Consider the following 23,150-nt stretch of genomic DNA (forward strand, 5'->3'; position numbering starts at 1 on the left):
ACGATGCCGTGATACACGGCCCGATTGCTCGTCGTTTCAAGACATTATTCCCGTCTTGAGGGTTGATGAGCCGCTGCAATCTTATGGGGGCTCCCCATGTTGACTAACACACCCCGTGGAGAAGACCGATGTATCCTGAACATTGATCGACTGCAAGGACTGTGTCGCTGAATTCTGGTATCTTTCAGAAGACGCGGACACGTCATTCATGATTCGATTTCTGCAGAATCATCATCATGCAGCTTCAACGTAGGATCGACGGGGCAGGCACGCGACTTCTTCCGACGTCGCATATCACTTTTGGAAGTTGAGCTGTCATTCCGGTTAAAAGGCAGAATAGATCGGATCGAAGAAAATCTGCCTGTCATTCGAGGATGCCGAAGATATCTACATGCAATCTGAACCCCTAGTGTGAAATGCGTCGCCGAAAATGCTGTGCTAACAAACAAGAACAAAAAGACTGTGGTATCATAGCAACATAAAAACGCCTCTGTCCCATGCTCAGCATCTCTCAAATACACGATACAGTCCTTTGAGATCTGCTACTTCGACGACTGCTTTTCTAAGTCCCTTTGTTGCGACGAGCCTTTTGCTGAAGGCAGGGAAGACTGCAATCTCGACTGATCTCTCCAACTGCTTGCGGCGTCTGTTGGCCTCTTCTTGTGCCTCTTGGGAAAGCTCCGAGGTCGTAGATGTTGATGGTAGCGATTCCGGCGAATAGAATGACGCAAGCTCTCGCAGAAAGCTGTCGAAGCAGTCCTTTTCCTCATCCCAGTTGACGTGAGGACCCAAGCGGAGAAGAAAAGTCGGAAGCTTGGCCAGGCAAGGCATATATCTCTTGAGTATCAGAGGGATGCTATGCAGCTCACCATCCTCGGATATGTCGAGAGCAAAGTACTCATTGAGCATACCTCGGCTTTGTACCAGTTGATCCAGAGTCACTTGTACAACCTCGTTCCAGTCAAGCTCTTGATCGCGGATAGGCGTCCGCGACTGCTCATATTCTGCTCCTATACGTAAGAGATCCGCGACACTCAGTGGCTCCTTGAACTTGATTGTACCAAAGTTGCTGAAGTCTGACAGCCCAAGCTGGTAGAACAACTCCGTACACACCATACCGTAATCGATTAGGTAGAGCTTGACACCTGACTGAACTGCTGCGATTCTCTTGGCAGTGTCAACGATGCCCACAAAGGTGTGATTCGAGAACATGTCGCTCAGGGTGTTGTTAATCTCGTCCCGGACAGTAGCACGAAGTTCTTTGATCGAAGTGAGTCGAATAGTGGTCTGTTGCTTCTCAACGAATTCATACTCCGTCTCTTCTGTACCTTGTCCTTCTGCCCTGCTTCCTTTGCTCGGCGAGGAAGATAAGGTGGGTGGAAGCATGGAGGTGATCTTGCGAACACGTGAGTCGACTCTGACAAGGTTGTTCTCATATGGCTTCGCTGCTGTTCTTGGAGTTGTGGACTTTGTAGAGCCTGTGCTGTCTTCGTGTTGAAGCAGAGGAGTAGAGAACGACAACATCTCGCTTTGACCAGGAGCTGATGGTGTCATGGGTGTTGTGGTCTTCTTTGGTCCAAGCAATGACTGTGTCATGAATGTTCGGCTTGTGTCGACTGAACCCAGTCTTGTACGGATCTCGTCGCAAATGACTTCGATAATCTCTTCCTCGTTCAAAAATCCGACTTCACGCTTGGTCGGGTGCACGTTGACATCAACCCTGGCCGGATCGATGTCCAGACTCAAATAGACGAATGGCTTTCCTCCTTTCGGCAGGAACGTTGCATAGGTCTGGTCAATGGCTTTGCGAATTGCTGTTGATTCGACCGAGCGATGATTGATGAACAACAGGAATGTCGACTTCTTTGCTGAGTAGTTGGCACTGCTGATCAGTCCATCCGATTTGAAGCCCCAGCGTTCATTGGCAGCCTCGAAGGATATCAGATCATTTGCAACTGCGCTGTTGAACACTGTCCGGATGCGGTCGACCGTAGTAAGGTGACTTTGAACATTGAGACTGGTTCCAGCCTCGCCATGTTTCTTGCAAGAGAACGCAACACCTTTGCAATGAATGGAGTATTTGCCAATGATGTCCAGTATCTTGGCGTATTCCTCGCTGCTCGATCTGAAGGCTCTCCTGCGAGTTGGCACGTTGTAGAACAAGTCTTCGACCTTCGACATATTAGCTTGGTCGCAATAATGGTACAAGAGGGTGGGCTCACGGTGATCTGGGTCCCTTGTTTGCCAGCACAAGGTTTGGGATCTGCAGGCTGACCAGGCTTTAGCGGTGTAAGATTTTCATTGGTGTAATATGCTTTCCATGCGCAACTCGAGTCCATTGTCTTTGTGGTCACCGTGAGATGGGCAATGTGACTGATGCTGGCAAGAGCCTCTCCACGAAATCCATAGGTACCAATCGAAGTGAGGTCTTCGAATTCTTTGATCTTGGAGGTCGTATGTCTTTGACACAGCAGAGGCAAGTCGGCTTTCTGTAACATGGTCAGTAATGAATATAGGTGTCGAGCCAGCATATGATTGTCCTCACGTTGATACCATGGCCGTTGTCGCTGATCTGTAATAACTTCAATCCTCCGTCTTTCACCAAGATTTCGAGCATCGTTGCGCCAGCATCAACAGCATTTTCGATGAGTTCCTTCAATGCATTCCAGGGTGAGACAATGATTTCTCCAGCAGCAATTTTGTTGACGACATCCTGATGAAGAGCGCGGATGGGTGGCGGTGCTCTGTTGAATGCTTCATCTGCAGTTCTTTTCATCCCGCGCGACGGAGATGGACTGCGACCGGTCATCTCCACATCCTGATTGTCCGCCATTGTGGCCAGTCGATTCTAATATTGAATGTTGCAAGACCAAACAGTAGAGTGGAAAGGACGGCAGACGCGTATGATGGCGTCAGAATTGTCACGAAAACGCCGCGTGCACGGAGTCAGGATTGCCTAATCAGGATTTATAAGGACATGCTCCATCGGCACGATTGCTCCTTCCAATGAGCAGCATCAACAGTTGTTTGGAGAAAGGTCTTCATTTATCTTGGTCGAGAACATGCTTTTCATCATGTTTGACAGTCTAGCTCTAGGTCGTCGTGTCTAGCTGCCGCTCGCCCTTCCGCAGATGTGTCACTCCTCGGTGTCACGCCTGCATCAGAATAAGATGGCAGTCGCACGTGGCGAGTCTGACGCTTTAAGAATGACAGTCGACTATTTATCCAACCCGCTGTCTTCCTGATCACTTGCCACAAGCGATCTTGGGCTTCCCTGAGCGCCGAATCGTCTTTGGGATTCTCGTGGGCTTCTGCCTGGAACTGGTACTTCAAGCAGTCTTTGACTGTGATTAGTCCGGTAAGTCTGCCGCGATATTCGACGAGAATGACTCGAGGTCCAAGCTTCTTGAAGAGCTCCATAACGGTCTCCAGAGGTAGACGAGGATGGACTGTGATAGGTGTTGCATCGATGAACTTACTCAAGTCTACGCTTGATTGGTTTGATGACGCACTGAGGTAGTCGAAGTGTACTGCTGGGTTTGGTGTTGATGGCGTGATTGGCACCTGCCCTGCGACTGGAGTAAAGAAGCATTTGGTGCGTGGTGTTGCCATCTGATCACGCCTAGCCCGGTCAAGAGCATAACGAAGCTCTGTACGACCAGCATACCCGACCAACATCATCGAGGTTGCATCCTCAACAATCGGATAGCCAGAGAACTTATTGTCGTCCAATAGTTTCTCAATGTCGCGAACCTCCAAGCCGGATATTGGCAAAGCTTTCAGCTCGCTGGTCATAGCTGTAGAGACGGGCACACCGAAAGCGTGATCCTCCTTGTTGTCGAGGAATGGCATACCGTTGAACCAGATCATACGATCTGCAATACCTCCTTTTCCAAAGCGGTCACTAACTGCTTTCGTAACACCTACAACGATCTGGAAATAGTGTCAGTAAAGCATACAGATAAATGTTCCCTCAAGTTCACATACCATGGTGGGTAGGATATAGGTCAAGGCTCCTGTCAATTCAAACATGATAACGACGACGGAAACGGTGATGTGCATGATCCCAGACAACGCAGCCGCAGCGCCCAAGAAGGCATATGTGCCTGGAGTGATGCAGGGTAGATCAGGCTGGCAAGCTGAAAAGAACGCAGAGTTGGGAAATGCCTGCTGCATAGCCTGGACCAGGATACCAACCATGCGTCCGAAAGATGCTCCGATCGCCATGGAAGGTACAAAGATACCTGCAGGTACTTTGCAACCGTACGAGATGATGACGAGAAAGGTGCGAAGGACAGTCGCGATAAGGAGGGACATTACTGACGTCCAGCGGTTTTGACGGCTGAGCGCAATTAGTTCAGTCCTCACGATCGGGTCAACTCTTTCCACTTACTCGCACAAGCCATCATAGTCATGACCTCCTTCGCACTCGAGGAAGAGAATCTCCATACTCTCTGTCATGTCGATGCGTAAAAACTTGTTCGGGTAGCAGAGGATAGCTGTAGCTGTGGCGAGTATGGTGGCCTCAAGGATTGGATATTGAGCGAGGTAACGCTTTCGGAAGGCTTGCATGCGGAGGTTCCACTTGATGACCAACGCACCGTAGAGGCCACCAAATATTCCGAGAATGATATAGAAGAAGATTTCGAAGAAATGCCATTGTCGGTCATAGCTGACGGTGAACATGACAAGCTGGCCGGTACGGAAGGGATTCATGGCCTGAAAGATGTGAGTGAGGCATCGAGGACGAGATGATCGCGAACTTACAGAGAGGACTGCGGTTGCTACCAGCGCACAAAAGTAACTTCTCCACAAAGTCTTTAGTGGGAAATAGTTTGACATTTCCTGGTCAGATGGTCAGCGCCCAGTTGACACAACATTGAGATGAAGTTGATCGACTTACCTCGAGTGAGAACAGGACACCTCCAATGGGACTTCCGAAAGCAACAGCTACACCTGCTGCAGCACATGCACTAAGGATCTCTCGAGTTTTTGCAGCATTTCGGCGATATTTGTCGAAGAAGCGAGATATGACATTGCCTGTGCACACAGCATAGTGAACACTGGGTCCTTCCTTGCCAACGGACAAACCAGAAGCGATGGCAAGAGGCAGACCGATGGACTTGATCAGCAGAGTCCAGAAGCCGAGGAAGCCCTTCATAACGAAGCCTGCAATGATGCATTTGATCTCGGATATACCAGAACCAGCAGCATATGGGGCATATGACTTGACGAGTCTGGCGGATGTAAAGGCAAAAATGGTCTTAAGAGTAACTATTAGAAGATGACAGACAAAGTTGATGGGACCAGAGCTTACGGAAAAGATAATGTAAATTACATAGCGGAAAATGATATGGGAACTCCAAGGCCGCCATTCTGCGCAGCCTTCGAGGCGTCAGTATTTTATGGCTTGTAGAGAGTGAGATGTACCAACCTTCCTCGGCACCCCAACAACAGAAACTCTCATTCAGATAAAAGGCAGTTGTACAATGACCGAGCTTGATATCGGACAACCATTCGGTGACTATGTTCAAAAAGGCAGCATTGAGACCAATGGCAGTGCCTATCAGAGTAACAACCAGCCACGCTTGGCCAGCATCATAAGCCTCCCATAGCCTTCTTCTCCAACCCAGGCGACCATCTCTCTCGAAGAAACCAGCACGCTCTTGTCGCTTGGCCTTGCGTCGCTGCTGCTCCCTGGCAGCATCTCTGACCCAATCTATTGTTGTAAAGTCTTCATATCTCTTGATCTCATCAATCTCATCGGCGACGACCTGATCTTCGGGGTTAACACGACTCGTGTCTCCTTGTTCGGCTGCTGAGAGGGAGAGCGCCGAGACTCTGCGGTGGAAGGAGCGTGATGAAGCTGACGGCACAAGCGACGGACGGCGAGAAGGTGGAAGAGAGTTCATCGCATCTCTATCGTATCACATATGCGATTGTCACCTTGACATTGCATGCGACAATTCGTGGCACTCGAAGATGGACGACATGGCGAGAGTCCCGAGGCCAGACCTCAACCACTTTCGGAAGGAGCCGTGCGTCGCGCGCATCCAAAGGTCAGACGCGTCACGCTGAGCATCCGATTTCCACAAGATTATTATTACCATCAGATATATCCGTGTTTGAACTTGCAATCTGTTGTCGAACCTCCACCTCGGCTCAGTAGTCGTCCAGTCAGGTTTACCGTCAAGATGCCGTATAACAATACCCCCATCACACCTTCGTCCGACATCACTGGCACAGTCTCCCTCCCTCGTAAGTGTGAAAGGACCAATAGACTACACCATCGTCTGACATGCAATAGTCGCCAGAGTCAAGAAGATCATTCATGCCGACGATGACATTGCCAACTGCTCAAATAACGCTGCCTTCACCATCACCGCTGCTACTGAGCTTTTCCTGCAGTACCTGGTCGAACAAACTCAAAATGTCGTCAAAGCTGAGAAGAAGCCCAGAAGGAACATTCAATACAAGGACGTCGGTGAGTACTGCTCTCGGTCAGATCGTCAGGGACATTTGTGTTGACACACTTCTCAGCCAGTGCAGTCGCGCGTGTAGACAATCTCGAATTCCTGTCCGACGTCGTGCCCAAGACTGTCAGTTACAAAGAGCACAAGGCCAGGAAGCAGAGGGAAGAGAAGGAAGCCGGCCAGATCACACTTCCAACTGTCGCCTCTGCCGCAGCCACAACCGAGCTTCCTGCTACTGCAGCCATTCCTGCTCAGTCCGATCCGCTTCCTGCCCCGGTCCAGGCTCAACTTCTTGATCCCATGGATGAGACTTCCTGAAAGATCGCCGCCACACCACCCCACTCCGCACCGCGTCAGCTTTGATATTATGATTGCACATGCATTGCTTGGGGACGAATCGACCACTAGAGCAGGCCACAATCGGCCATAGACTGCTATATCCCAAGTATCCTGCGCGGACGAACAACGTGGAAGACGATCACGCGCCATGTCCACCCACTCCTTGATTTATGGACAGAAACAAGGACTTCGGGCCTGCTATGACGCCCGTGCTGTCATAAGCCGTATTTCGTCCGTCCCTGGCTGCCACCTCATATGCTGCCCATCTCATAGGAGGATTCAACAGCGCCGTAGTTGTCTCTGCACGGAGACAAATGTACCCTCAGACTTGTGGGTAGTATGCGCTGAACCGCATATCACGAATTTATGCAATATCCAAGCCAAAGTGCCGTTCTCTGGTCCAATGTTCATTGTTTCGTGTGACAATCACCCTTGGTCCACTCGTTCATTACTATATCATGACTCTCACATCTCCATCCTAGGGTGTCTGCAGATTGTGACATGGTTACTGAAGTGACATCTCATACAACCTCTCCTCGCCCAGGCCTGGTCTCCAGTCGTCGTCCTGTCTGACGTGGCTCTATGACCAGGGTCATACCCCTTGCAAGCCGTGGAAGAACAAAACTCGCTATCAGCCTCGTCTTGCTGCATCTAGCCATTAGGTGTTGAACACCATATGTCTATAGTGATCAGTGGCACATGTTTGCGTCGTTTGGAGCCCTTCGCTCCAAGCATGGTCAAGTTGTGTGACATCTAGGAATCTCAGCGTTGTGAATCCAACAAGCTGACAGGACTTGCACAATCACGAGCCCAGTCACCATCACGAGAAGCAAACAGGACATGAAACCTAGTCCGATGTTTTCACTGAACAATCATAACACAACTAAGTCTTGATATCTTGGCGTTGTGATGTTGCAAGAGGCTCTGCCTTGCACAAATATTATGGCATGAGATGGTTTGGGTAAAATGCTGAGAGTTTCGGATCAAGGCTGGCTGATCCGAGCATGTGAAATCAAAAGACTGACAGCAACAGCACGTGTGACGTCCCATCACCCCACACTTGTCTATCAATCACAACCGGAGACGAGCGACATCAAGCGAAGACATGAAGAAGCGTACAAACGCGCAAGTGAATGTTTGCATACCGACAGTTGTAAGCCGATGAGACAATTGTAAACAGATGATGAGTGTTCAGCTTTGAAACGTTCATCCAGGCAGGTGGCCACGAGCAGATGAGGCATTGACAAGCCCAAAAGCTTGGCCGCATCATTCGATTAGGTAGTGGCCGACCGACTTTCCCAAAGCGAATGCAATCCTCCACAGTGCAAACACATGCAAGTGCTGTAAGGCGCAGACTCACTCTCCATATCGCTTTACTGAAGCCTGTCGTCGATTCTGCTGCTATCTCTCCGCTATATCGACAATCGCATTAATTAATACATAGCGTGCTCGTCCACCGCAACTTCCACTCTTCACACGCAAACACATAGCAAGCTGGCCGTCATGGACCCGTCACCGATGCAGTCACCCAGGACAGCGCCTACACAAAACAACACTGAGGGAGCGACCGCGACCTCAGAAATCCCTCCACAGTCGCTAGCCTTTGGTGGAAGTACTTACGATGCGGCCGACAAGCCCCGCCCCTTGCCCATTCGCTTCCATAGCTCCGATGACAACAACCCCGCCCGAAGGGCCTCCGTCCAGTTCATGCCTAACGTCAGAGTCGCTGGAGGAACCGCTGAAGCCAGCCGCAGCCGCAGTCGTAGGCCAGTACCCATAAAGGAGTCCTCGGTCAACAGGCGACTCAGCAGCCCTCCTCCACCTACGTGAGTCAACCACTTCCCATTTCTTGCCTCCGACATGGCACACACTAATCGTCCAAGCAGCCAGTTCAAACCCCGTGTTTCTTTTGACACGTTCGACAATCGTGACGCCTCCGACTTCTCTCTGACTCTGAGTCGCAAGCATCGCGAGTATGAATACACCAAGCGCTCGCGCACCTTTCTCTGCGGCACAGACTCCAACGACTACTCCGATACTGCTCTGGAATGGTTGATTGACGAACTTGTCGATGACGGCGACGAGGTCGTCTGTTTGAGAGTGGTCGAGAAAGACAGCAAAGAAGCAGCAAAGTGGGCTGGTGGTGGTAGCGACCGAGGTGGCAGAGAGCGCAGTTACCGTAAGGAGGCTAACCGCATGCTTGAGCGTATCGAGGAGAAGAACACTGAAGACAAGGCCATCAACATCATCCTGGAGTTTTCTATCGGCAAAGTCCAGGACACGATTCAGCGCATGGTATGCATATACGACACTTCACATTCAGACACACGCACTGACATGCACGACAGATCAGAATCTATGAGCCGGCCATTCTAGTCGTCGGTACAAGAGGTCGATCTCTAGGAGGCTTCCAAGGACTGTTGCCAGGTTCCGTGTCCAAATACTGCCTCCAACATTCACCCGTCCCCGTCATCGTCGTCCGACCCTCGTCCAAGCGCGATAAGAAGAAGCGCAAGAGACTTCAAGATCCCACACGCCGTGGCTACCGCGACATTCTCGACAAGAGCGACAACACTGCCACCAATGATGCAGGCTACACCATGGATCCTCTACACCGCCTTAGCATCATGCCGGGAGATGGTCTAGGCGCCCTGCCAGAGCTTGAGAAACGCGACGCCGAGGAAGAAGCCCGAATGGTTGCAGAGGCCATCGGATACCGCCCAGACCAGATTGCAGCAGACGGAGAGCCCCTTAGTCGAGTGACCTCCGCCCGCTCAGACGTCAGTCGCCGTAGCGGACGCAGTGGTCGCAGCGGTAGTTTCGGCAGTACCCGTAGTGAGAGTCCTGAGACGTTCCGATCTCCATCCCGCGGTCTGTTGCAATCACCACAATTACGCGCCGTCCATCCTGACTCTGGAGCCGAGAACTCGGAATATGACGACTCGGACGACGAGCGTGACAACAGTGCCGCGCCTCCTCACTCTGCATACTACGAAGCTCAGGAGAGAGCATTGATGGAAGCAAGAGAACGAGCACTGAAAGCTGAAGAAGAGGAAAAGGAACGGGAGAGACAGGCAAAGGAGAAGAAGGAGAATGCAAAGTCTGGCGGAGGTGGAGGAGGTGTGGGTGTACTGGATCTTTTGGACCAGTTGGGTGGAGGTGGTGACGAGCCGAAGACTTCGACGAAGGGGAAGAAGTCAAGATACCCGATTCCTTGAGCGGGCCACATTGGTCCGTGGTAGTCGGGAAGGAAGCACAGAAGGCATCCAGCCTGCGGGACTGTCGTATGTCTACTGGAGCAATCGCTTTTCGGCATCAGATATGAATATCCAAATTCCTCTCCAATCTTTCCTTTCTTCTGCCCACATGGTGTTGGACACTCACACTGTGACCAATGCATTGAGCTATATGTCACTCGATCAAAAGGCTGTCCATGAAGAAGATAGGTACATGTATGCCATGCTACTCTACCAATTGCCAAAAAAAAAAACGCCATCTGTAAATGCCCCTAGCCCTCATCACGCTTTCCATGCAGAAGAAAAGTGAAAAAGAAAAAGATCAAATCAACATCAGCGCTCAAGAGAATGACCGAAACCACACCTCATGACCTCTCTCCCTTCTACTCGAACCCATCATTTGCAGGATCCGGTCTTTCGAGTGTAGGACTATGTGGCGCCACCACCGCCACGCCTAGAGGATCCAAGCCTGAGAGAACAGGAGCAGCACCAGTACCCGCTGTACTAAGACTTCTGGCATGTCTCTGGGAACTGGCTTCTTGTATCTCTTCGACATCAGCCTGTTCCTCTTGCTTTACCTCTTCATCATCCCTCGTAACAGGTCTACTCTCCACAACATCCTGCTGCAACTCCTTCAAAAACACTTTCATGTACTCAAAGCTCGTCATCCCTTCCTCTTTCTGCTTCCTCGCTGTGTAGATATTCGTAGCCAGAGAAAGATTCTGTTCCGCTTGCTTTGTTTTTTGCACTTTTAACCAACTCTCCGCTGCCAAAACGTGGAAGAATGCTGCTTTTCTGGCTCGGCTTCCAGATTTGAGTACTCCAAAGCCGCGACGCGAGGAATAGCAGGAGGCGATGCGTTCGAGAAGAAGAGCATGACCTATGGGTCCTACAAGCCTGTCTTCGAGGATTCTGGTTGCCCAACGAGCGGAATCGTCGAGAGCTGAGCCGCCGCGGAGACGGAGGAGTTCTGTAGCTAGGATGAGGGTGCGGAGGGCGGAGTAAGGGGATGAACAGCGGGTGAGGTAGGAGTAGCATGCTGTTTCCAGGAGTTGGTCGAGGGAGTCTACACGGATGCGAGAGGGTACATTTGGTGCGCCGAGAAGTGCTGTGAGGGCGGCCATTTCATTGGCACCTGCATAGTGCTTCCAGGCCTTGTCGTTCTTGTAGTCTGTGCATAGGAGATCGTAGGTGCTTTGCGCCAACTTGAAGTCTCGCAGCATGAAAGCGTAGTCTGCTAGTTTTCGTAGTACTGCTTCTGGTGTGTCGGGTTTGTAGAAGCCTTGAAGGGCATCGTAGTTGCTGTTCGAGCCGCCGATGCCTCCTGAGGAGCCTCGTGATGAGAAGCCGAATGTGAAGCGTTTGGATACGAGACCGATCTTGCCGGCAATACCCCGTCGTCGTGATGCGACTTCGTTGTTCCATAGGGCTGATAACCGCTCCATACCTGGTACCACTGACTGAGTGACCATTTCACGGACAAAGGCTCGGATGGCGGCTGCATCAGATTCGAAAATGTATGGCGTAGGGTCATCGTCAACTTCGGAGCTTTCTCTATTAGCAATCTCTCCCAACTCCTCCCCTGCAGACAGCCACTCGCAAGTGGGTAATCTCATGCTGTCATCATCCGAGGGAAGACACTCGTTACTCCGCAGACGCAGCAAGTGACAATGCAGACCGAAATGACGCTTCATTTGTTCGTATAGAGCTGTAGACTTTGTAATGTCGTCGTGGTCTTCGTCATGAATGAGGACATAATATCGTAGAAACTCGTTATTCACCCACAAAGGAGGTTTGTGCTGGCCAGTGTTTGAGCTGGCATATAGAGTGCGGAGTTCGTCTATCGGCGCGGGATTACGAGAGCTAATTGCTATTACAAGAGCGACGGGGTGAGAAAAGGTTTCGTGAGGTGTAACGGGTATCCCGGAGAGGAGTCTGCGAAGATATAACGTGTAGAATGGCGTGAGTTGTGATGGATGTGGTTTGGTTTCGGGACCGGAAAAGTAGTCGCCAGCAGCCGGTTGATCCTGGGAGTACTGTAGGTGACGGGCGACGAGCTCGTCAATCTGTTCGACGTCTCCTCCAGTGCGCAGGCGTGCAGGACGGTACTCGGGCAAGTCGGTCGGGGTGGGGTCCAATCTAGGAGGCTCAAGACCGTCGGAAATAGCGGTGAATCGGATGCCAAAGTCGTCCCATGGCCTACTAGCACCAGTGCTATCTCTAACAACGACTCTCCCTCCTACTTTCTCTCCGAAAGGACGGAGCAACTCCAGCAGACCGCCATTGATGCCCTTGTGGCGCAACAACTCTTGACAATCGTCGGATGCGAGAACAGAGATACGGGGAGCAAAGGCGCGCAGAAGCAGCTGACGGGCCTCATCGGGTTGGGTGGCAGTAGTGGGTGAGTTCAGAGCATTGGCGAGCCTCGTGGCTGGTGGAGAGAAGACAGAGGCATTGACGACTCCCACCGGTGGTGTCGATGTCCCGGATGCAGTGGGAGAGTGTTGAGCTGACGACGTGGATGCAAACAAGCTTGCGACTGAAGCGTTCGAGCGGCGGTAGGGTAGCGAGAGTCTAGGGGCGGCGCGACGAGCGGCCGACTGCGGTATAGATGTGTTCGACTCGGAGTCGCTCTGGAGCGGTGACTGGAAGCCCGCATCGTTGGGCGTGGACGTCATGTGTCGCTGGCACTCGGGCAGTGACCTGAGATACAAGGACTCCGGAGTTGCATAGAAAGAGACTCAAGAATAATTAAGCTATCTCATCTGCCACGCTGATGGCATGTGCATCCATCATGTTTCAATGCGCCAGCCTGTTCAGGGTCGCTGCTTCTTCTGTAAGCGGAAGCTATGCCGAGCTCGAAAAATGTGTCCCATCACCTTTCATGTGACTGAAACGCAAGCAATCACGACAACGCGTCTTCGAGATGCTTCCAAATGTTATCTGACACACGACCTGATCTTCTCATCAGATTTCCATGATACTTCCACGCACCTTTCTGTCCAACATCTCTCGCGCTCAACTCGTCCGTGCAAGACCTACCTCTACAATCCGACCACCATCTATTCAATGTCTCTCGACTAAGTGCATGTCTCCTGCTCTGATTCGCACAAGACAGTCGCCTGAGCCTGTACAACTATCTGTCAAACGCCGGAAGCTATCTTCCGAAGTTGCTTTTACCACTTCCGCCAAAATGTCTACAACTTCTCGTGTTCTGGAGCTTACCGAAGTTGAGGAGAACCTTCGCACCCTACTTATTGATGTTGCAGAATACATTGACAACTCTCCCGGACACGTCTCGGAAAGTCAGGTCCCTCTTCCGGATGAACTGGCACGCCAACCTTTGGTTCTTCGATGGACTGGTGGTTGGGTTCGTGACAAGCTTCTTGGTGTAGCGAGTCATGATATCGATGTGGCTATCAACAAGATGACTGGATTCCAGTTCGGTTTGAGATTGAAGGAGTATCTTGAGATCCCCGGAAACCCGGAAAAGTATGGTCTGGAAGGTGTAGCTAGCAACGACGCCCAATCCAAGAAGGCCGAATCTGGAAAGAGCAAAATCGTAGGTGGCCTGCACAAGATTGAAGCAAACCCGGAAAAGTCAAAGCATTTGGAGACCGTAACCACAAAGATCCTGGGCCTTGATATTGATCTGGTCAATCTCCGCAAGGAGACCTACTCCGACGACAGCAGAAACCCTCAGATGGAGTTTGGAACGCCGGAAGAGGACGCCCTTCGCCGCGATGCCACAGTCAACGCCATGTTTTACAACATCAACACTCGTGAGATCGAAGACTTTACTGGAAAAGGCCACAACGATATGGCCAGCAACATCATTCGCACTCCTCTCGAGCCTTACCAAACCTTCAAGGATGACCCTTTACGAGTATTGAGATTGATCAGATTTGCCAGTAGACTGAACTACACAATCGAACCAGAGGCACGCAACTGGATGAAGGACGACGAGATCAAGAGCGCTCTGCAAGCAAAGATCAGCCGCGAAAGAGTTGGTGTTGAGCTCGAGAAGATGCTTAGAGGACCCGATCCTCTTATGGCCCTGAACTTGATCGATCAGCTCACACTCTACTCTACTATCTTCTCCGACCCTGCTCAAGACCAATCGAAGGTCTTCACCCCAGACACAGACAACTGGAATGTTGTCGTCAACTTTGTCCAGGATATTCTGTCATCCAAGGCCAGCGAAATACTTGTTCGTAATGATGAGGAGAGATTCCTTGTCTGGTTGTTGTCCGCATTAGTCCCCTACAGAGACGCCCCATCCCCTCCGACAGTCGAGGGCAAGAAACCACCACCTCCTACTGCCTCTACTGTCGCACGCGAAGGCATCAAAGCTACTAATAACATGTGCACTGTCATCACCAATTCTGTTAAGAATCACTCCGAGATTTCTATGATGGTCAGTGACTCCAATGGCCGTAAGCGTCCCGCACGCGAGGAGTTGGGAATGGCGATCCGCCGATGGGGTTCTACATGGAGATCACAGACAGCTTTCGCGCTGCTGGTCAACGTCGCCGACGAACCCTCGGCGGCTAAATGTGAGTTTGAATATTTCAACCCGACTGCTTGTTTTCAAAAACTGACAAGTTCAGCGCACCTTTCTGCATTCACCAACTTCCTCGAGTTCGTCCGAGAACTAGATCTTCTCGAAGTGTACGCACTCAAACCCATCCTCGACGGCAAAGCCTTGACAAAAGCACTCGGCGTGCCTACCGGCCCATGGATGAAGGACGCTCTCGATGTAGTCATGCGTTGGCAATTGCGCAACCCAGGCAAGAAAGACACTAGCGAAGCTATCGAACAAGTTCGCATTGCCAGAGAACAATCTCCAACTCCTGGTGAGCTCACATCAGATCTCATGACATATTTCCTCCAGCTTACCATTCGCCCGCTGTTTGCAAAGACACAAACGCAGCAGGTAACAAGTCAAGGGCGTAAGGTGCAGACCACCGTCCTACCTAAAAAGTTTGAGCGAACCCAAGACGAAGTGACATGGAAAGGAAGAGACAGCTATGCTCTAGACTTGCTTCGCTGGGCAATAGCAGTTGCAGACGCTGGCTTGGTGGAGAAGAACTGGCACGCAATAGTGCCACCATTACTCAGCATGCTCGACGACATTGATACAGAATACAAAGCTCAAGGTTGCGAACTTCTCAAGTTATTGCTGGACAAAACACCGCCAACACTTTTGAAGCGCACTGGTCTGGGTGACGTGTTCGAAGAAGCTCTTATGCCATGTTTGGGCTACCTGCCTACTTTGACACCGGAGGACCAAAGTGCTCGACTACTCTCTGTTGCTTATCCAGCTCTTCTATCTCTCTCAGCTGTCTTGGAAGATTCTTCGACTATTCAGAACAAACAAGAGCCATCCCAACGCATAAAATTACTTGACGCTTTGATCCGTAAAGGTATCTTAATGACATTCACCTACTGTCCTGAACACGCCAAGATCACCGCGGCTACAACGACGTATCTATCTGCTATTCTCAACGCTCTGGGACTGGACTCGATCAAGCATCTTCCCTTCATTTTGCCCATGCTGTCCTCTATTCTCACAAATCCGTTCATCACTGCATCTCCGCCTCTTCTTCTCTCTTCTGTCAAAGCCGTTCAAGCTGTCGTTCTCAACACATGGCCTAGATTGTATGTCCATAAAACGGAGATCTTGAAATGCGTATCGGTGCCGTGGATAAGAATGCAAGAGGATGTATCTGGGAAAGATTTCGACATCGTCAAGGAAGAATCGATAATTGTGGTCCAGATGCTTAGAGATGCTTTATCGTCTGACGAGCTTGAGAAGGACATCGAAGAGCTGATTAAGGTGGATAAGAGGTTGGAAGGGTTGTTTTCTGACTAGGACGCTCATTCTCGGAGATTAGTATGACTCTCCATAGCTTATTTTCTGCTCGTGTCATCGTAGAGGAAACTGCGTGTTGACTTTCCTACCCTGTCTACTTTCTGTGTGCCTAGGTGTATCTATCGATAGCTGCTTCAAGGCACAACGCTTGCCATGAACTGCAGTCGTGTCACAGTGACATGCTGTCTCGTTGACTCCCCGTGCAGACGGTCTTGATGTAGAAAATGAGTGTGCGTTTCCACGGCTTGTTGTCGTCCATACAGTCATAGAGGAGGGCGGCAGTTACGAAGCTTAGCACATAGGGAGGATGCTATATGCCATTTTGAAGTGCATCTTGACTGACTATCCCGGGGACTGCTCGGTAAAGGGAGCTTTGTATCAAAGTAAACATCAGTATAACCTTTTCCTAGTCTACACGCTTATCGTCTAGCTGTCTTATCCAAGTGTCTAATCTATGTAAAGTATTCTATCTTGTACACCCAGCAGTATTTCTCTGAATCACTGATACTTTGTGGCACCTCAATCTTCAACGTACCTTCGTCCGACTTCTCCCACTTCAAGGCAGCACTTGCGTTTCCAACACCCACTGCCGTCACATCGTCACCGGGCAGAATAGGCAACACCGCATCAACCACCAACAACCCATCCTTCGGCTTCTCAAACGAAAAGACGTAAAACGCCCCCTCAGTCTGGGTAAACCTCAACCTCCCACTCCTATCCTCCGGCATCACAAACCAATACGTCGTATTGAAAATCGCTTCCCCATGAGAATTGATCCATTTCCCCGCCTCTTTCAAATTGTCAACTTCTTCTTGCACAAAACTGCCATCGGCTTTCGGTCCTACATCTAGCAAGAAATTGCCATTCTTGGATACCATGTCTACTAGATCTTTGATGATTGTGCTGGCATTCATGTATGCTGATGCGTTTGTGGCGCGATTGTAGCCGTAGCTGTAGGGATCCATGCCTTGATTGCTCTCCCATTTTCTGGCTTGAGCGGTGGAGAAGGTGGTATATTCGGGAGTGTCGAAGTCTGCGGTGTGGGCGAGGCCGCAGCGGGAGTTCATGGTTACTTGACGGTTTTGGGAGCGTGCGGTGTTCCACCAGGATGCGGCGAAATCTGCGGTTCCGTTTGCGGCGCCGCAGTCACACCACATGATGTCTGTTGAGTAGTTGTAGGCGAGGATTTCCATTTGGGGCACCATTACGTCGGTTATGAAGTCGTCGACGGGGATGTGACCTGTGTATGGCTCGGCAAGTCCAGTGTAAGGATTCGTGGCTAGCATACCAGGCCATGTTGTGGAGCTATTGGTTGCTAATTGCGAGAAGCCGTAGGGACCAAAGTCGGGATTGAACCACTCTGGTAGAGAGAAGTATGTTCCTCGGCGTAAAGATGGTTGATACTCAGCCGCTGCATCGAAAAGTTCACCCAGGATGTCTCGCTTTGGCCCATAGTGGATAGATGAGCGGTTACTCGTCGCTCCTGTATCAAAGTTGGCAAAGCCATCATGGTGCTTCGTGGTAAAGACGAAGTACTTTGCTCCAGCGTGTGCAAACAAGTCAACCCAGGCCCTGGGATCAAATTTCGAGGCAGTATAGTTCACGAAGCTGTCATCGTAGTTCCAATCGGGGCCGAATGTTCGCAATCTATAGTCATAGAAGTCGGATGCATCGGCCTCTGGATGATGGGTGGTATACCACCAGAACCATTCAGCATAACTCTCGTGTGGTGTCGAGTTACCCCAGCCAGGAACAGCATATGGTCCCCAGTGTATGAAGATACCAAACTTAGCTCCGTCGAACCAGTCTGGAGCTTCGTGCTGGGCAAGATTATCGAGTTCGGATGTCCATGTTGATAGCCCAAGGTCAAGGTTGTTGAACGTTTGATTCTGTTGAAGCGACCCATCGTCGAGTGTGACGGAGACAGAGCCCTTTGATGTGCCTCGGGTGCCGATGTTGACACGCTTCTGATCTCCAAGACAGAGTCTCTTGACATACCCGGGGCTCACGGTCGTGATGTTACCGCCGGAAAGAGTGACCTTAAGCCCGGCACCCGAGACGCACTGTGTACCAGCGTTGTTGATTGTGACCTCGACGACTTGAGTACCATTGCCTACCCACTTCTGTGTGGGACGAACTGATTGAACAGACACGCCCGAGCCTTCCCACAGCGAGATGGCAAAGACATGCAATCTTCCAGTGGTGGTGTTGGTAGTTGTCGGTAGAGTGATTGATGCAAGTGACTTGGTATTATCCAAAGCATAGCTGTATTCATAGATGTGTGTAGTGTTGAAGTTGGTCCCATTGGCCGTGTACCTGTAAGGAAAGATTATTTCTCCTCGATTGATGGTAAGAAAGGCCCACCACGGCTCGCTCCTCAGCTCAGATACCGAAGTTGTATCGTCTCGATAGGTAAAAGTCAGGTTGCCAGACACAGTCTCGAGCTCGACATCTGAGGCTACAAGTAAAGAGGCCGAGAAATAGCTCTTCTTCGGGACTTCGATGGTTTGACCAGTGCAGAGCACGTTGTCCGACTTGTTCGGCCCGGTGTAGCCCGGAAAACCATACTGAATACCACTTTGGGTCGAGGTATAGGATCCATCGTGAGCAATAGCGGGTGCTGGGTATGACTGGTTCAAAGGATCAAATGCTGCTTCCCCTGCATAAGTGCCAAAGGCTTTGTTGTTGAAGTGAGATACGAGATCAATTGGTGCAGACTACATAGGGCTGAAGTTAGCGGGATGGGAACGATATGGAAGGTCCGTTCAAACCTTTGAGATGAGTCCACGAGGCTTGATGGGATTTGCGAAGGCACCTGCCACATTGAGGGCCAATGCTAGGCAACACGCTTTAGGATGACCCATACCGAATAATTGTGAGCCTCTAGAGAGTCGTACTTTTCAATTGAATAGAACTTTGACGTGGTGCTTACGGGACCTTTTCTATTGTATCCAGTATTGCTTATCTTTCCTTTTCGAAACTAGGGTATGAATTCTCGAGCGATGCATCATATCCTAGCATTGGAGTCAAATGAATGACACAGTAGCATTGTCAGGTATAGTCTGGGTAGCAACCAGATCCCCACTACCTATCTTGCAAGAGATACTACCCGGAGGCCGTGTCGTGTCGTAGATGAACGATGATCAGCGTTGCGATAGGCCAGCATTTCGAAGCATATTCGGATGGGCAAACTTAGGCGACTCGGCGTGCTTGCGATCTCGGTCAGGGCAGATACCATCTCCCCATATGCTAGAGTGTGTAACGCGAGTAGCTGTCTCAAGGCACAGTAAGTTCCAGAGATTTATCAATGTCCAGGGAAATGCGTCATCTCGTAGAGTCTCGGGACGGTCTCTTCTAATTGGGACGACGACCGTGCCTCGGAACAGCTCGTTGTTTGCTTGCAATATTCTGGAGAGTGACATGGTACAGGGGCAGGCAGATGGTCTATGATTGCGACCATGCAAAGAGTGGAGTTTCAGGGCATTGAGCTCTGTCGTTGATACGAAATTGGGGGTGCCGGTAGCTTAGGGTTGGTCGGTGACGAAAGAAAGAGCGACGACACTCGTTATCGCTTCTAGCCTGTGCAAGCTTTCTTCCACCTTCCACTTCCCGCCTTGCACAGCTTGATTTTAGGAAACCAAAAATCATACTCCCCTTGTGCGTGAAATCTGTCTGGTTTGGTCTGATCGATGCATAATGTTTCTCAAAAGTCAAGAGCGCTTCTGAGAGACGGTATATTCTTTAACTCTCAGCGGAAGCTCCGTCGATCCAAGTAATAATTGTGCCTTTTCACAAGGCTATTTCTGATCTGGCTCCCATCTTGGAGGGGAAACTTGATGCGTAGCTGAATTCATGCGGAGGCTTTTCCAATACAAGGTTTCCAACTGACCATAAAAGAATGAAATTATGTGCAAAGTGGCATCAAGAACTTTCTTTGGGATCATGATAGAGAATACAGAAGATATAAGCACCCTTGTTGACAAGAAACACCACGCTAATACAAAAGTCCCATCTCGTGAGAGAGCCCCCAAGTGTTCAAACCAAGAAAAGATGCGTATCCAACCACCGTTATTCCAAAAGCGTGAAAGATCATGTCTTCACTCAATGCTCTCTCTTAGCGGTGTGATGAGAGGGCTTCGGATCCGACTGGGACTAGCAGCTCTACTCCTACTCCCTGACCTCAATGTTGCTGTGGCCAGTTGCTCACGAGACTCCGTTCTCGCCAATAGACCTCCTCTGCCGCCAGGATGAAGTCCAGGCGTTGTGGCCAAAGAAAGTGCACTTGAAGCATGTGCGACTGGGCCATCGAAATAACCACCCGAGGGTTGGGGCGGTTGGTGGCCATTATAAAGGTTTACCCGTGCTGACCTGGGGGAAGAGTGCAAAACAGGACTGCTGAATCCGTTGTTATTGGCTTTTGGTGTAGCCCAGCCCGAAGTACGGCCATTGCTGTTATCAGAGTCTGAATCGTCGTTCATATCGTCGAGTTCAAAGTCTGATGGGTCGGGGCCGACACCGCCTTCGAGAACGCGTTCATAAGAGGGACCGGAATTGTTGTTACCGAAGAGTTTGCCGATGCTGTTAGTCACAGGGTTGCTCTTGCGTTTGTTGCCTTTGCCAGGTGAGAAGCCAGCTTTGCGAAGGAGAGATGAGCGTCGTTCTCGACCGCAGAGGAGGAAGGCGGCAACGAGGAGGATCAGGAGGAACAAGAGGAAGCCAGGAAGTCGTCGAGAAGAGCTTGAGGTGAAAAGCTTGTCGTGCCAATCGACATCGTCATCGTCCTTGAGATCGCTCGGCAGAGGGATTGCGTTACCACCTGCAAATTGGAAGTCCTTTGGGAGGACGGACCCTGGGATGTTACTGCCAAATCCGACAGCTAGAGCCTTATCGTCCGGACCAGGCACTTGTGATGCAGCGTACAGGACCATCTTTCCAAGGGTCCAGCTCACCTCCACGTCGTTGATCTTGTTGACTGCTTGGAATGGATCCAAAAAGCCTTTCTCCTTCGCTCCATCGATCACAGCCTTGGTACCGTTGTGTCCACCTTTGGTGGCTTCTAGACCAACTCTTGGAATACCGATACCATCGTGTAGCATGTTGATCATCCAACTGGCCTTGAAGCAGACCTCTGCCACCTTCTCCTCTGTCACCTTATGACCCCACTTCTGCTCTTTTACACCCTTTTGTATTGACTTCCAGTCTTGACTGCAAAACTCCAGAACGCGTTGCTGGTAGGTGTTGAAATCGTAAGCCTTGTCTTTGTGCGCCATTTCAAATATTTCGTGAGTCGTGTGCCAGTATTCAGAAACACCGACAAAGTGGTTGACATCAAAGTCAATTGCAGGGACGTGTACGCCATGGAGTAAGCATGGAGGATCCAGACACGGCGCATCCTTGTCCAGCAAGGGATATGTTTTTGAGAGACACTCGGGAAATTTGCCTGTTCCCAGCAGGTATGTCTCCTTTCCAGCAGCCTCGTTAGAACCAGGGGCGATGGCGTGTCCAGATTTCGTGACCTCCAGACCAGTAGGAAGACACGGATCCGGCAACTCTGCGATGCCAGGACTGGCTGTTGTTATGGATTCGATGTAGCGTCTGCGAGCCTCGTTGACACCGTAGCCCAGCCAGGTGGTGACAAAGACTTTGTACTCTAGAGGGTCGCCGTTGACCTTTCGCATGCGCAAGAGCTTCAAGTCTTCGGCATGTTTGTCGGCTTCTGTAGCATTCGGAGCGAAGGCGATCTGAGCAGAAGCACCTCCCATGTCGAGAAAGCCGTATGTGTGGTGGTCCTTGCCATGCAAGTGTGTCTGTGCAGCGTCGGCATCAAAAGCACCAAGCAGATAGTTTGCAGCAATCCAGCCATATAATCCTTCTGTTTCGCCAGGAATAACCTGGATATGCAGCGCGCAGTCGGGAAGCTGGAATTGTGTATTTCGCTGCAGGTACGAGCAGATGTTGTCGAGAACTGCATTGCGCTGAACATCGGGCAGGAGACGCATTCCTGCAGTGGCGAGGAGGAAGATAGGGGTATCCTTGACTTGGTCATCGGGAATGTATTCGAGTGCGTGGTCGACGAGAGACTTTAGGTGATCGGGTCCTACGAGCTCTGGCTTCTCTCCGAAAGTCGATACTCCTGTTGTCTCTTGTCAGTCGCTATTTTCACATGCGACAGGTATGGCATGGACGCACCAGGCTTTATCTTGAGCGTCCATTTCTTCTTCGTCTCGAGCTGAGGCAGACCGTTGAGCTCGAGCTCAGTGCCCTCCTTCCTGGCTCGTTGGTTGTTGAGCCATCGGTAAATATACACTCGGGTGCCCTGAGTAGTTTAGCTATGCGATTGCGATAGGTACAGATTCGTGGTCTCGTACAGATGAACCAGCATCCAGAATTACACCATGGCGCCCTGTCTGGATTAGTCTTTTTGCGACAAGGCATGATAGCAATGAGAGCCTCACATTTGCCCATTTGTTCGACGTCGGTAGAGGAACTTGTCGGTCGGAATGTCAGATGCAATGGCCGTATCTCAATCGCAGGCGCATGGCAAAAAGTGGCAGAATGCTGGAGATTTGGGTGGCAGGACTTGTTATCGCTTTTGTTGTCTGTCTGGACCGCAAGTAGCGACGCTAGTGTAGAGGCTGTCGATCCCTCGCCCGTTGCCGCAAAACCTTCACTCGAAAGCTCCTACTCCGCAAAAACCTTCCCACTAATTCAGCCTGTCCCTTGCGCTGTGCCTCGAATTCCCCTCTTTGCTGACGACGCTTTCTTCTTCCGGTAGAGAGACACACGCCTTTCTTCGATTTCACTCTGAAACAAAGCCTGTTGCTGTCTCTCTTGACCTTGACAGCTGTTGTGACGCCGGTGGCTGCAAATATATTGCTTGCCATATCGCGACATTCAGCACTTCCTTGTGCATGACGTTGGATCTTCCGTAGCTGACTAGCTACTTGCCGGCATGAGCGTCGCGATTCTTTCGACCTGAGTCAACGGCTGTATTGATAACGCCATGTCAGCTTGTACATGATCATGATCTTGACGATAAGCGACTGTCTGACGGTACGTAGCTTGTCTTCGCTACTTGTCGTTCGTGTCTGCTCAAAATAGACACTTCTGTCCCGTCAACATTTTGCTTTTGTCAAAAGCCAAGCGGGATCGCGACATTGTCTCGCTACGGCATGTCATGCAACAACGAATGCCGCGAACTGACTTCAGGATTCGCCCTTCTGAGAA

At 50.7% G+C, this 23,150-nt stretch overlaps 8 protein-coding genes across 8 annotated transcripts; 3 read left to right on the forward strand and 5 right to left on the reverse strand.

Moving 5' to 3' along the window:
* Positions 1 to 501: 501 nt before the first annotated feature.
* On the reverse strand, positions 502 to 2,809 carry AUEXF2481DRAFT_64348 (uncharacterized protein; the record flags this gene model as incomplete). The annotated part of the gene is made up of 3 exons (XM_013489588.1): positions 502 to 2,172; positions 2,223 to 2,489; positions 2,546 to 2,809. 3 exons carry the CDS (start codon positions 2,807 to 2,809, stop codon positions 502 to 504), a joined length of 2,202 nt encoding a protein of 733 aa, XP_013345042.1.
* A 263-nt stretch (positions 2,810 to 3,072) lies between these two features.
* AUEXF2481DRAFT_4111 (uncharacterized protein) lies at positions 3,073 to 5,912 on the reverse strand (the record flags this gene model as incomplete). Its single annotated transcript, XM_013489391.1, has 7 exons — positions 3,073 to 3,933; positions 3,988 to 4,342; positions 4,394 to 4,719; positions 4,768 to 4,845; positions 4,904 to 5,263; positions 5,318 to 5,385; positions 5,435 to 5,912. The coding sequence occupies 7 exons, from the start codon at positions 5,910 to 5,912 to the stop codon at positions 3,073 to 3,075; spliced, it is 2,526 nt and encodes an 841-aa protein (XP_013344845.1).
* A 282-nt stretch (positions 5,913 to 6,194) lies between these two features.
* AUEXF2481DRAFT_4112 (uncharacterized protein) lies at positions 6,195 to 6,791 on the forward strand (the record flags this gene model as incomplete). Its single annotated transcript, XM_013489392.1, has 3 exons — positions 6,195 to 6,258; positions 6,308 to 6,484; positions 6,541 to 6,791. 3 exons carry the CDS (start codon positions 6,195 to 6,197, stop codon positions 6,789 to 6,791), a joined length of 492 nt encoding a protein of 163 aa, XP_013344846.1.
* A 1,414-nt stretch (positions 6,792 to 8,205) lies between these two features.
* Positions 8,206 to 10,366, forward strand: AUEXF2481DRAFT_649335 (uncharacterized protein). The gene is made up of 3 exons (XM_013489721.1): positions 8,206 to 8,638; positions 8,699 to 9,107; positions 9,161 to 10,366. Exons 1-3 carry the CDS (start codon positions 8,316 to 8,318, stop codon positions 10,028 to 10,030), a joined length of 1,602 nt encoding a protein of 533 aa, XP_013345175.1. The 5' UTR covers positions 8,206 to 8,315; the 3' UTR covers positions 10,031 to 10,366.
* A 65-nt stretch (positions 10,367 to 10,431) lies between these two features.
* AUEXF2481DRAFT_46700 (uncharacterized protein) lies at positions 10,432 to 12,726 on the reverse strand (the record flags this gene model as incomplete). The annotated part of the gene is made up of 1 exon (XM_013489570.1): positions 10,432 to 12,726. The coding sequence occupies one exon, from the start codon at positions 12,724 to 12,726 to the stop codon at positions 10,432 to 10,434; it is 2,295 nt and encodes a 764-aa protein (XP_013345024.1).
* Positions 12,727 to 13,241: 515 nt separating this feature from the next.
* Positions 13,242 to 15,923, forward strand: AUEXF2481DRAFT_4115 (uncharacterized protein; the record flags this gene model as incomplete). The annotated part of the gene is made up of 2 exons (XM_013489393.1): positions 13,242 to 14,604; positions 14,659 to 15,923. The coding sequence occupies 2 exons, from the start codon at positions 13,242 to 13,244 to the stop codon at positions 15,921 to 15,923; spliced, it is 2,628 nt and encodes an 875-aa protein (XP_013344847.1).
* A 452-nt stretch (positions 15,924 to 16,375) lies between these two features.
* AUEXF2481DRAFT_4116 (glycoside hydrolase family 29 protein) lies at positions 16,376 to 18,787 on the reverse strand (the record flags this gene model as incomplete). Its single annotated transcript, XM_013489394.1, has 2 exons — positions 16,376 to 18,640; positions 18,695 to 18,787. 2 exons carry the CDS (start codon positions 18,785 to 18,787, stop codon positions 16,376 to 16,378), a joined length of 2,358 nt encoding a protein of 785 aa, XP_013344848.1.
* Positions 18,788 to 19,745: 958 nt separating this feature from the next.
* On the reverse strand, positions 19,746 to 22,532 carry AUEXF2481DRAFT_96847 (uncharacterized protein). The gene is made up of 4 exons (XM_013489722.1): positions 22,379 to 22,532; positions 22,292 to 22,326; positions 22,113 to 22,239; positions 19,746 to 22,056 (listed from the first exon to the last, which is right to left on the reverse strand). The coding sequence occupies exons 1-4, from the start codon at positions 22,386 to 22,388 to the stop codon at positions 20,021 to 20,023; spliced, it is 2,208 nt and encodes a 735-aa protein (XP_013345176.1). The 5' UTR covers positions 22,389 to 22,532; the 3' UTR covers positions 19,746 to 20,020.
* Positions 22,533 to 23,150: the final 618 nt, after the last annotated feature.

The sequence above is a fragment of the Aureobasidium subglaciale genome (assembly GCF_000721755.1).
Source record: "Aureobasidium subglaciale EXF-2481 unplaced genomic scaffold scaffold_7, whole genome shotgun sequence".
Classification (NCBI taxonomy): Eukaryota; Fungi; Ascomycota; class Dothideomycetes; order Dothideales; family Saccotheciaceae; genus Aureobasidium; species Aureobasidium subglaciale.

Bases quoted from the DNA above. Each gene is read 5' to 3' on its own strand.
- AUEXF2481DRAFT_96847 (XM_013489722.1), bottom strand. The intron at 22,240-22,291 runs GTACGAGACCAC...TAAACTACTCAG, and splicing joins TTCTGGATGCTGGTTCATCT to GGCACCCGAGTGTATATTTA. The intron at 22,057-22,112 runs GTGCGTCCATGC...AAGAGACAACAG, and splicing joins GACGCTCAAGATAAAGCCTG to GAGTATCGACTTTCGGAGAG.
- AUEXF2481DRAFT_649335 (XM_013489721.1), top strand. From the start codon at position 8,316: ATGGACCCGTCACCGATGCAGTCACCCAGGACAGCGCCTACACAAAAC. The intron at 8,639-8,698 runs GTGAGTCAACCA...TCGTCCAAGCAG, and splicing joins AGCAGCCCTCCTCCACCTAC to CCAGTTCAAACCCCGTGTTT. The intron at 9,108-9,160 runs GTATGCATATAC...CATGCACGACAG, and splicing joins AGGACACGATTCAGCGCATG to ATCAGAATCTATGAGCCGGC.